We start from the raw sequence: 13,263 nt of genomic DNA, 5'->3' as shown, positions 1-13,263 counted from the left end.
GACGGCGTGTGTGTGTGTGTGTGTGTGTTATGTGTGTGTGTGTGTGTGTGTGCGTGTGTCTGTGTGTGTGTTGGCGGGGGTCCGTCATTGGGCGAGGGCAGAAGAGTCACTGCGCAGACCCCAGTCAGGGGCAGCGGGGCAGGAAGCGAGAGCGGCCGCGGCCAAACACTGATAAGGAGCCTCATCACAGGGCGCTTCCTGTTTTCACCGCACGGCAGGGAGCTCACACCCCGTCGGCCGCCGCTCCACCTCACCGGAGCGCACCAACGACCCGACCGACCGAGAACATATTCCGATGGCATTGAAAAGTGTGTGTACGTTGGAGCCGGGCGATGTATATCACGACAAAATCAATATAGTCATATGAGACGAGCTGGTCCTTTGTGATTTCGGTTATTGTAACATCCTGATATGGTAAAGTAACGGCGTTTTCTGAACCTCAAAGACTGTCCTCGCGGTTCTGATCCCATGGTCGGGTTAGGATCGGCGTGATCGGGTTATTGACGGGAAGCCACGCAGTGTCAGGAAGTGACACGTCCTCGACAACGTCCCCATTCGGGTTCTCGCGCCTGTCCAAACACCTCATTCGGCTCCACCTTCCGGCACGAAAGGTGCGCCGTGCTTAACGGGGCGCTTGCCACGGTGCCACGTTTTTTCATCTGCCCGAGCGACTCCTTCCGGGTTTATGCGACGGGATCGCTGGGGTTTGTGGCGCGTGCACCGTCTGGATACGCCGACCATATCAGATGAATCGACTGATTGGGGAGGGATCCAGGCGGGTTAAGATAATCGGGGTACGGTGTTTACATGACGGCTGCAATAGTCAGAGTATTGCCTGAACCCGATGGCGATTGGCTTCTTCAAGCGCAAGTGACCTCGATGAACCACTCTACCTGGTCGGTCGTAATCAAATCCACATCAAATACTCCTTGTGTAGTAAACACCTCCTGAAGGCACCCGTCGCCGATCGCCCAAATATCGATATGGGGGACAAAAGCTCGCCAGGTTGCCAGTTGCGGCAGTGCCGGTGTGAGAACAGCACATGAACGTGTTGGCACACACTCTGGCACACGCTTATTTGTCGCGAACATCTGTTTGCAACGTGTGTGTGCGCGTAGATGTGTGTTTGTGTGCATGTGTGTGCGTATGTGTGTGCGTGTGTGTGTGTGTGTGTGTGTGTGTGTGTGTGCTTGCGTGTGTGTGTGCGTGCGCGTTCTTGTGCGTGCACGTGTTTATGAGCCGGGATAGGAACTCAGAAACAATGGAAACGTGTGCACACGGCGCGTCTCGACACGCCCCGGCGGACACGCTCGCTCGGCTCGGCTCCCTCGATGTGTGTGCGTGTGTGTGTGTGTGTGTGTGTGTGTGTGTATGTGTGTGTGTGTGTGTGTGTGTGTGTGTGTGTGCGTGTGTGTGCGTGTGCGACTCCCACGCTCCCCAAATTACAGTTTTAGCGCAGACACGCCGACATGGAGCTTTTCTGGCAGCGGGCGTTGCGGGTTCGCCGCCCCCGACGGTGAAACCAGATGAAAATCAATACGCGTCGTTTGGAAAATGGAGTCAAAGCAGTGGCCCTGTCGTCAGTGTGCATCGGGTTTGTGTGTTTATGGGATAACACCGCACCGAGTAATAAACATCTGATAACGCGATTTAACACCAATTACAACCACCATCCTATTACCACAACAACACATAGTAGTTATTGCGTATTGTGGGGGCTACAGCAAAGTCAAAGGTATGAATGAAGACAGCCATTTTGGTGTGTTGTCAGTTATTACATAATGCCTTGAATTATTACAACATTAAATTTGTCATAAAAAGTTGTAACCCCAGCATAATGTAACAATCACCGCATTATGTTAATAGGTTATTACGAAAATTCAGCAAAATGTATTTAATTATAGATTTTTATAACAAAGATATTTATTATCCGTTTATTACTAAGTTATTGTGAAATACAGATGTTATTACATAATAAAGGACAAATGTATTCAATTTGATACAGAGGACGGATGAAGTGGTGTCTTATCTTGTCTTTTGGCAATTATCCCAAAATGTTATTACGCGTCATTGCATAGCCGTTGCAACGTGTATTATGGGTAAATTAATCACAAAGCACACGGCGTATCCATTTACCCGAGTGGGATTTTTGAACAAGGTGGATTTGGGGCGGTGCGCGGTCTCACCTGAAGGAGACGGTGAAGTGGAACCTCTGCCTCAGGCCGCGGAAGGTGACGAAGGACTGGCCGGGGAAGCTGCGCGTGGCCATCTCGCAGTAGGGCTCCTCGTACTCCCCTGGGGGGCACTCGCAGCGGAAGCCCCCCACCAGCCGGTTCACGCACGTGCCGCCGTTCCTGCACACGCCCTCCACGCAGCGGCCCGAGAGGGCGTCCACCTCGCAGTGCTCGCCTGGCGGCCGACACAACGGAGCGGGAGGAGGAGGAGGAGGAGGAGGAAGATGGTGAGGGGAGCTCTGCACGGCAGACATTTCGAAAAAACCCAAACCAGACCTCGGCAAATGAATGGGGACATTGATTCGGACAGGAGAGGTTGAACGTTGTTTTAGCTTGCGCGTTCTCACCTCTTCCGTTAATCACGTTTGGGAACAAAGATGATTTATTTTGGCATAACCCCGGGACAACCCTTCATTCCCGGCCGTGCAACCTTCGGCAAACACGCCTGGGGCTCCTTGCCTTGAGGCGCTGCTCAAACAGAAACAGCCGGACGGGGGGGTGAGGACGCGCGAGAGGCTGAACAAACCGGCTCCTAAAGACACGCGGCGGGGAAAGATCTCAATTCTTCCTTCTCCCCTTTTTTTTTTTTTTAAACATAAACAAAGACATTGGAGTCGTGTTTACGGGTCTTTTCTGAGCGGCACCGGGGGAGCCACGGGGCGATTTGGCCATATTTGGAGAGGGAAAGTCTACGGCACCGAGAGGGACGGCGACAAGTCGTGAGGGCCGAGGCGGAGGGAAAGAGAAAGAGAGAAAGAAAGAAAGAAAGAAAGAAAGAAAGAAAGAATACAAACTCCAAAAAAAACAAGAATGAGCAGACAGGGGATTTCGCCCGAGCTGCAGGAGCTCGGCTGTAAAAGAAACCAAACCTTGGGCTCCGGACTTCCCGGGGTTCCAGCCCCCCAGCGTCGACGCTGCGACACCGCCCCACCCTCCGTCGGACGTGGGGAAGTTCATTCCTGTCTCGAGGTTTTGGAGGAGCCGACGGCTTGCCCGCGCTCTCACCGGGATATCTGAAGTCCATACCGAGTATCCAATAATCTAATCACAACAATCTACATCGAGTAAAAATAACCCAAAAGCTAAAGCAACCCGTTTTAATAGATATCATATCACGGCCGTGGGCCTGGTTTTCCTTTTTTGGAAAGAGTGGCCGCTGCCCCACCGGCGAGCCCCGGGGCTCCGAGTCGGCTAAACAGATAAACGACTATCTACCAGGAGATTAGTGTCATCGTCTGTTTGCAAGGTGGAGCGGGTTCGGCGGCTTATTCAGAGATTTCATTCGGGCTCCGAAGTTACACATGATAATATTCCGGTTTGATTCCGGGTTTATCAGACGGTCGACGCACGGGTGGGGGGGGGGGGGGATTCCTCCGCTGATCGACCGGGCGGTGTCTTGGCTCTGCTCCGTCCCAGTCCGGCCGGCCCTGCCTCCCGGCTCCGCTCGTGTGCATTCCTCCGCGGGCCAGGTCGGCAGACTCCATTTGGGCTCGAGCAGGTTGTTCCGCGATAGCCTTCCCCCACCCCCCTCCCGACCCCCACCCTCACCTCCCCATCGCTCAGTGTTATGTGTCAACCTGCCATCAAGACAAGATCTTGGTGGGACCAGGTAATGGCCCTTCTCTCCTCAGGATAATCCCTCTTTCCGAGTAGGAATTAGGGGGATCCGCTTCCCTGTAATGCAGGAAACTGAAGGCGAGCGGAGTGCGCCAGCACTGTCATCGACCCCATAATGGCCTCTGATGGGCCCCCTCCACTATCTACGGTTGACCTGTAACCTTCAAAGGGGGATGGAGGTGCAGTAAAATAAAGAGGGCGAGCGAGTCAGAGAGGGGGAGAGAGTGAGAGAGAGACAGAGAGAGAGGGAGAAAGAAGGTGAGTGGGCGATCGAGGCCGCTATAATCTGATAATCACATTGGAAGATATGGAAGAAAATACAGGAAGAGAGGGAGAAAATAGGTAATAGAGCGTGTGTGTGTGTGTGTGTGTGTGCATGTATTTAGTTGTGTATGTGTGTGTGTGTGTGTGTGTGTTTGTTTGTTGCATGTACGCATGGGTGTATGCATGTGTGTGTTGTGTGCAGGTACGGATGAAGATTTATGGAAGCGTGTATGTGTGTGTGTGTGTGTGTGTGTGTGTATGTGTGCGTGTGTCCGTGTGTGTGTGTGTGTCTGTGGGTGTGTGTTGTCACTGCTGGGGGCCCTCGAGCCCCGTCAGGGTGAGACAGCAGCGAGGAGACGGCAGGGTATCAGATGATGGTGGTAAATGGGAGGGGGGGAGTTTCTGACAGTGATTTCAATGGGAACCCTGAACACGAGCAGGAATTCCCAGGACTCATCCGCCATCTGCATCCGTCGAGCTGCGGATTTCGGTGCCATTACGGGATGGGTTTCGGTTGTCTTACTTTTTAAACATTTCTGAGACGTTGAAAAGTGACTTTGAACCTAAATTGCGCGGTCAGGTTTTAGGGGTTTGGGTCGGTTTTGATGGCTCGGTGGAGTCAATGAGAGCAGCGTTTCCCAAATGGGGGCACTCGTACTGCAGGGGTACTGCAGGGGTACTGCAGGGGTACTGCAGTGTTATACGATACTGAAAAACGTGTAAAAAAAATATTGGTTATATATAATATAAAAGCATTTCCAGTGAAGGGGGTGCTCGGCTAAATAGAGATCTTAGAGAGAGGCTTGGTAGAGGCTTGGCTTTAGGATGGGCCGGGCTGGCGTCTGAATGGCCAGATTCCAGCTTTGTGTGCAGGTATAAACAATGTCTTGGCGCTGTCTTTGCGAACATGTTTTCTGATGCCCTGAAGCTAAATCCGGACGGATTCCGCGGCTCTGAGGGCAGGTTCCAGAAAAAGAAAAGAGGAAATATCAGGGAGAGGAAATATTACATTTATCGTAGGCGGCCAACGGTATAATATCGATGTGGGAACGCGCTCGGAGTTTTCCTGATGGTGAGCATCGACTATTCGACGCTATTCCGTCAACCGACGAGGCGGTAACACTGTATTGCGGCTTGTAACGTGATACTGTGATAGGTTTCAACACGTTTGAGCCGAGAGAAAAAAAACAACAAAAAAAAAAAAACATCTAAGGTGAAAGTGCGAAGGTGTTGGTGTTTAAATGGGTTGAGTATAGGCGGGATGGATGCGGCTCAGCCAGCTCGTCGGCATTCCTTATCCATCTCCGCAGCCATAAATCAGAGACATGAATGTATGTGTGCGTGCGTGTGTGCGTGCATGTGTGCACGCGCGTGCTTGCGTGCGTTTTACCGCATATACCACTGGGGTCAACCGCAAACTACTAACAAACAGCCGGGAGTGACAGCACAACCTGTCAGTGCAGTTTGGTGAAGGTGATTAAAAACCAATTACCGCAAAAAACCCTTGAGAAGGATCCTCTGAAACGAGTGTAACGCCATAACTATTTGGCTTGGCTGTATAATTAAACCCTTCTTGATTTATCTGCTTTACGTTCTAGGAACTGAGGGAAACATGTGGGAGCACTGAACTCATTTCGTCATCATCATTACCCCAGAAAAAACGAACGTTTTCCGAAAGCGACGAGCGATGGTTCCCTATAATCCCGGCCAAGCCTTTACCGAGCACCTCCAACAGGAAGGACCCGGGGGAACCTCCTAAAAATACTTATCAGCATTAGACGTGCTTTTTCAAATTTTTGATCTGTTAGCCCTGCGCTGGAAACCCGGGGAAAGCGCGCTACCCACCCGTGTAGTTCTCCTGGCACTCGCAGGTGTAGCCGCCCTCGCGGCTGCGGCACTTCCCGTGGTTGCGGCAGGGTCCCGAGTAGCACAGGTCGATCTCCGTCTCGCAGTAGTCCCCGGTGAAGCCGGCGGGGCAGCGGCAGCGCAGCCCGTTGATGGGGTGGATGGGCCGGAAGAGGACGGTGTCGGAGGAGATGAAGGGCGGCGAGCTGTCGAACTTCAGCACCGACACGCACTTCATGTAGTTCTCGCAGGGCTCCCGCAGGCAGATGTTGTCGTCGAACGGCAGCACCTGCCGAGGAGGGGGGGCAACGAGTCTGAGAGTTTTCTTTGCGCCTCTTGGGGAAGAGGGTAATTTCTACTTTTCATCTGGTCGGTGTGAACATAATCAAGATTTAGGAGCAAAGCTTGGGGACTTTAGGGGGTCCATAGCATGTCACGTCTGCTACGTTCATAATAATAACTCAATAAGAAAGGACACTGCTGGGGGCTGGACGCGACAGTGATGAGTATCTCAAGAATGAAATGCTCCTCCAAGCCAACAAGTCGCCCCGAACATCGACTTTTCATATTATCTGCGTTGTTTTGTGTGTTTAATGGCCTTTAAACGCGACAGCCCCTGCCCCACCCACGGGAACCATTTCAGTTGCTCCTACACCTTGGGAACTCTTTTCCACGGGAGGAACTCAGCTCCCAAAAATGCGTTCCACCGGGATGGCTCCCGGTCCTAGAAAAGCCCCCACGCGAGCGAGGCGGTACTTTTCGAGGAGGGAACGGGAACCATTGGCGCCGAGCTTGGGGTACTGAACCACCCCGGGAAGCGTCGGGGCTCCGTCAAAGTTCCCGGTTCAGGAGGTTCGTGGGGCCGTCCCTGTACCTCGGTGGAGACCCATATTTGCTGTACTTTCACACCCGGCAAAAACAACGGGACGCCGTGCCTCCCGAGCGCTCCGGGCGCGTGTCTGTTTTCCGGCCTTACCTGCTGCGAGGATATCAGCCTGAGCAGCGTCCGGTTGAGGTAGATCTGCTCCTGCAGGTCCTCCGAGGGGAAGTAGCGCCCCTGGCCCGGAGCGCCGCCCGGCAGCAGCGCCGAGAAGGTGACGTTGAGGATGGAGCCCCGCACGTCCGTGTCGTTCTGGATGTTGAAGACGAAGACGGCGTCGCGGCTGGTGGAGAGCACGGCGGCCACGCCCTCCAGGAAGCGGGTGAGCAGCGGGGACAGGAAGCGCTCCTGCGACATGTTCTCCAGCCGCACCGTGATGCTGTTGGTCAGCATGTCGTCCGTGATGATGGTGACGCGCAGCGTGCAGAGCGCCACCACCTTGTGCCTGCCGTCTGGAGGGGGGAGAGGGGGAGAGAGAGACAGGACGTTGGATCGCCTTCCAATGTAATCTCTACAATGGCAGGGTACCAAATGGCATTTGGTAAAGGTATATGGGTTTTTTTGGGTTGTTTTTTTTTTGTGGTTGGTCCCACCCTCACACCACCCTATATATTTTCATAAATGCCTCCTCGAAAAGTGAAGAGGAAGATGCATACAGTGTGAATAAACTCTAGATAAGTATAAAACGGGTGAATTCTTCTCATTGTGAGGATAAGGGAGGAAGAATATGTTTAGGGTACACAGACAGTATGTACAGTATATTCTGAAACATTTAGGTGAAACATGTTTCTGTTGTAGGCCCCTGGGTGAGGAGGGGGAAGTGGGAGAGAGAGAGAGAGGGAGCGAGAGAGGGAGCGAGGGAGAGAGAGGGAGACAGGGAGAGAGAGAGAGAGAGAGGGAGAGAGAGAGAGAGAGGGGGAGAGGGAGGGAGCGAGAGAGAGAGGGGGGGGGGGGAGAGAGAGGGAGAGAGAGAGAGGGAGGGAGAGGAGGGGAGATGAGTCAGTGATCTATACCTTCACTCTCCTCCAGTGAGGAAGGACAACAATGGACGACGTACTAATACAGAACAGTCCCGAGGCGGAATTTCCCTTGAACCCGTCTATTCATTCAAACATCCTTTACACACACACACACGCACGCACACACACACACACACACACACACACACAGACACACACACACACAGACACACACACACACACACACACACACAAATTCAAAGATCATTCAAATCAGAGTGAGGAGATCACACGTCGAGATCAGGAGGAAGAAAGAAACCAGCGTTTGCCAAAACCTGTGCGTTCAAACAGGTTCCCCTCATCGCGAGGTTTGTTTTGTCGCGCTCGGAGCCCGAGAGGGAGGCGCAGCCGACACGCTCAGATCAAGACATATACCCCCCCACCCACCCCACCCCACCCCACCCCACCCACCCACCCCAAACGCCCAATCTGGATGTGTTTCCATCTGCCTCAGTTTCTCAGCCCAAAGTATCTATCCCCAAAGTCCTCTCCTTTCGAGATGATTCCTTGTATTTCAGCCGCCCCAGACCCTCCCTCTCTCTCTCTCCCTCTCTCTCTCTCCCTCTCTCTCTCCCTCCCTCTCTACCTCTCCCTCTCTCTCCCTCCCTCTCTCTCTCTCCCTCCCTCTCTCCCTCTCTCTCCCTCTCTCTCTATATCTCTCTCTCCCTCTCTCTCTATATCTCTCTCTCCCTCTCTCTCCCTGCCGCCCTCTCTCTCTCCCCCTCTCTCTCTCTCTCTCTCCCTCCCTCTCTCTCTCCCTCTCCCTCTCCCTCTCTCTCTCTCTCTCTCTACCCCCCCCCTCTCTCTCGTCCTTCCTACATAATAAAATAAAATTGAGGTGCCAGTCGGTTGGGTTTCAAGTCCCGGCTGGTCAGTAATTAAATCAAACGAACATTTTTTAGTCCCAGGGGTAAGGCCCGGCGATAATTCAATATAATTGTGTATCGTCTTTCAGCACTTCAGACTTTAAGGTAAAATCCTGCTGTGCTGTATCGTGTTCTACGCTACGCATTTCCCCCACCCCCACTCCGTCTAAAAACAAAAGAGGAAGGAAGCAGTTTCTTGATGATTTAAGGATGACTAAAGAGTTGCATTGCAGGTTGAGAACTTGAACTCCACTTGCAGACTAACTCTGTCCTAGATGCAAAAGGCACAAATACTCTGTGTTGTATGCCCAGCATGCTGACAGCACAGGTTTAAAAAAAAAAAAATACTAATAAAAACCAAATAAATAAATAAAAATACAAATAAAAATACAAATAAAAAGGAATTTCCATCCACCACGAACGATTTAAAACGCTGACGTACGCATTCCAGGCCAATAGGGGGCGATAATGTGACATAAAACCTGGTGACATTAGGAGCACGCAGCGCACTGAACTACCTCATGGGCGCGTTTCCTAAAGTTGGTAGAGACACGGAGGACAACGCGACGGGCGTCGGGCGTCGCTCGTAGTTTCCTGACTTCCGTCGGCGCTTTCAAGAAGCTCCGTTTTACCCCCTCTACGAAAAACACGGAAAAGTGTATTTTTAAAAATCTCCGCCCCGGAAGGCGTTTTCCAGGCTGGAAGAGTTCCTAAGACATTGTTTCGGTGTGGACGGGGCCAAAACGCAGGGGAAATACCACGTTGCCAAAAAACAGGCGTGTACGTGCGGGCGGGGCCTCAGATGCCGCGATCACACGGAGGATTCCGGGGATGAACACATGTCGGGGATGAACACATCGACTGCGGGTCGTCCAGCGCTCCGGCCGGAGTGAAGGGACGCGTCGGTGGGACAGGAGGTTATTTGTCCCGAGTACAGTCTCCGACAGGTGGTGGGGCCAGTTGGAATTCCTTGCGGGATAATACTATTGAAGCGGCGCGGGGACGCGAGTCGGGTTGCGCGGCGTTGTTGTGCCATGTGGGCGAGAGAGAGAAGGGGAGAGGGAGGGAGGGAGAGAGAGAGAGAGAGAGAGAGAGAGAGAGAGAGAAAGTGCATGTGAGACGGGTGATTAGAGCACAGGTTGTCCTGTCAGTCACTCACAGATTAGGTCATTTCCCAAGCCAACCCCCCACCCCCCCAACCATATCCCCTCACTGACCTCACACACACATACACACACACACACACACACACACACACGCAATATGTCAGCAATTCTCTCAGTGAGACAGCGACAGCAGCAGCTGTACGCTCGTCAGCCTGACAGGGCTCTTCATTGTCCCCATGGGGAGGAGGGGGACATTTTGACAGGCTCGTGAGGAACACTGGAGGAAGAAGTGTGTTGGTCGCCAAGCTGTTATTCCACATGCTGCCACTGACCCTGATAATACACCTGATAATACAGCTTCACACGCACGCACGCACGCACGCACGCACGCACGCACGCACGCACGCACGCACACACACACACACACACACTGATAGGAAACTGATCTCCGCAGGGTTGGGGGATAGGGCCAAAATATTATAGGATCCTTATCTAAAGGTCTCCCTTTGTTGTTTTTGTATTGTCTTCACCGGATTCATCTTCTGTTTGTTTGTCTCTTGCTGTATCTATTGTTTTGTGTATTATTTTCCATTTATTGGGATCCGTGTCCCACGTGAGCCGCTGCGAGGGCCAGGGGGGTTGCATTTCATTGCATTTTAATGTGCCTTGTATTTTAGAGTGCACACGACAAATGAACGCATCTATCCATCCATCTATTTCACACAACGCTCGCTAAATATTCCCTTCCCGTTTTTGTTCCCAGTCCTAATTCCTGATTTTTAATTGAGTAGTTCATTTGGATAGCTAGGTATAAAGAAAAATACTACAAAACTTTTGTAAAAAGCCATACCGTTCAATTAAATCCAAACACACTTACATACTCTCATATGTATAGCCCGAATAAACACACAAACACACACACACACACACACACACACAGACACAACTTGCTTTTCATATGCTTGTATACTTAAATAAAAGTAATCCTGAAATAAATTGATATATGCTCTTTAATTGTTTTACTCACACACACACACACACACACACACACACACACACACACACACACACACACACACACACACACACACACACACACACACACACACACACACACACACACCCTTTCTCCAGTACTCACAGACAGACGAACACCACAAACACACTCTTTAAAGTAGTGTTGTGACGTGCTTGACAGGAGGAGCTCATCACCTTTCCTCGCCCATGCTTTGAGGGAAGTCCCGCCGCTCCGTTACTGTGTAAACTAGTTCAGTTTGCCACGCCGTCACACTCAGCGGAACCCACTCAGGGCTGCCAGGGATGTGCGCATGATGGGATGGAGACAGCAACCTATATGAATTAAGAGGTCTTTTCGGAAGCCCTGAATTGGTGCTGACTCGGCTGTCTGCGTGACTACCAACAATGTTAAGTAAGACTTCTCACTGACTCGCTGTCTGACCCAAAATGTCTGCAATGGTAAGAAAAATTTCATGACTCTGACAGGGCCACGCAGTATAGAAAAAGAGACGCGCACGCACGCACGCACGCACATACCACACACACACACACACACACACACACACACACACACACACACATACACACACACACATACACTAAATGGTAGTGGGCTCAGCAGTGCAGGGTGTGTCATAAGAAAAATAAAAAACAACAGGAAAATACGCCATATGTGCATAGGAATCTCATCACAGCCACAGCCACAGCCACACACATGTTAACACGCACATACATATACACACACACACACACACACACACACACACACACACACACACACACACACACACACACACACACACGAGAAAGAATGTGTGTGTGTTGCCCAGACAGACGATCCGCTGAGGATTCACTGCAATGAAAAAGAAGATGCAGCCGCTTCAGAGCCAGAGAGTAAAACACAAAGACACCACAGATAAACGTTAACTCCACACACTCTGCACTGCTCTGTAAGTATATACACACACACACACACACAGACACAGACACACAGAAACATATTCCAAAACAGTAGCAGCGCGCAGGCATTACAGCACCGTGCTGATGCATGTAATGGACATATACCACCTATTATGAGTGTAATTGCTCTTTACTGCGCTATAATGGCACCATAGAGCTATAAAATCATAACTCTGTGAAGTGATTTGTATGAATAAACACATTCACAGGAAACTATTGTTTCAATGGGTGTTGGTACACGAGTAATCATTAACAAATCAAAAGTGAAATGGCACCAATAGCAGAATGTAATTACAGAAGCACGATGGAGGTGATGACGGCGACGGACGAGATAAGAAGAGTTGATGAGCTGTAAAACTAGTTTACACTGTGGGCACTTTGTATGTGTGTCTGGGCCAAATTAACTAACCCCCCCCCCCCCCCCCCACACACACACACACACACACACACACACACACTCACAAATGATCTCTTGTGTGGTTTATAACCGTCATAAGCATCACAAAGCTGTGGATGCATTACAACCACATCCCAGCTGCGAGTGTGAGTGACACACACACGCACGCACGCACGCACGCACGCACGCACGCACGCACGCACGCACACACACACACACACACACACACACGCACACACACTGCAAAACACACAACAAAGTGACAAAAAAGTTCACGACAGATTGACTGAACTTCATTTTATGCATTATTATTATCATGATTATATTATTATTACAATGACTATTGTTATTATCATTATCATTATTATAATTATTATTATTGTAATTACTACTATTATTATAATAATAATTTGTAGTAGTAGTAGTACTATTAATTGTATTATATATTATTGTAAATTATTAAGTAAGCATTAGTTCCTAGTTGCTAAAAATGAATAATTAATTAAAAATAAAATCAATAAAAAACACAAAAAAAAAACATTGCTTTGTTGGTCTTATTTTTTTCATTCCATTTTTTTTATGTATATTTTTAGCTGATTGACGATTTAGTGCATGTTACATCCAAAACCGAATGAATCTCTAATACCTCTTCTATATTTAAACAGCTTTGGCTCCCAGAGCTGGTAGCGCAACTTGCTTACTTCTCTTTTTCCTTCAGCAGAATCATCTCGCCCCCCATCTCTCGCTGGCTCTCTAGTGAAACTGTCGACTCCACCCTGAGTGGGTGGCCAGCGCTCGCCTCTCTGATCCACCAGACCGTCAACGTGGGTGTTTAGTCAGCCAGCGAGGGGGGCGGTCAGGAAAAACAAGTTAAAAAAAAACAAGCAGGCATCTGTGAGGACGACAGGTCTGTCACTCCCAGAGGTGTCAGGCCCACACACACACACAGACACACACACACACATGCACACACACACGTGCAACCATACACACACACTACAGACACACACACACAGACACACACTACAGACACATAGACAAGAACACACACACAGACA

At 50.5% G+C, this 13,263-nt stretch overlaps 1 protein-coding gene across 1 annotated transcript in view; it reads right to left on the bottom strand.

Annotated features, from left to right (window-relative positions):
- Positions 1–13,263, bottom strand: part of celsr1a (cadherin EGF LAG seven-pass G-type receptor 1a) — a gene marked incomplete at its 5' end in the record, with an annotated part of 118,151 nt that overhangs the window by 68,339 nt on the left and 36,549 nt on the right. The window contains 3 exons of the mRNA XM_080022361.1: positions 2,187–2,409; positions 5,961–6,249; positions 6,937–7,292. Of these exons, the coding sequence (XP_079878487.1) occupies positions 2,187–2,409; positions 5,961–6,249; positions 6,937–7,292 (868 nt within the window). The remainder of the gene's footprint in view (positions 1–2,186; positions 2,410–5,960; positions 6,250–6,936; positions 7,293–13,263) is intronic.

Source organism: Zeus faber, assembly GCF_960531495.2.
Source record: "Zeus faber genome assembly, chromosome: 21".
NCBI lineage: Eukaryota > Metazoa > Chordata > Actinopteri > Zeiformes > Zeidae > Zeus > Zeus faber.
Note: the sequence above shows the minus strand (reverse complement) of the source record. Positions and strands in the feature narration are given on the sequence as shown.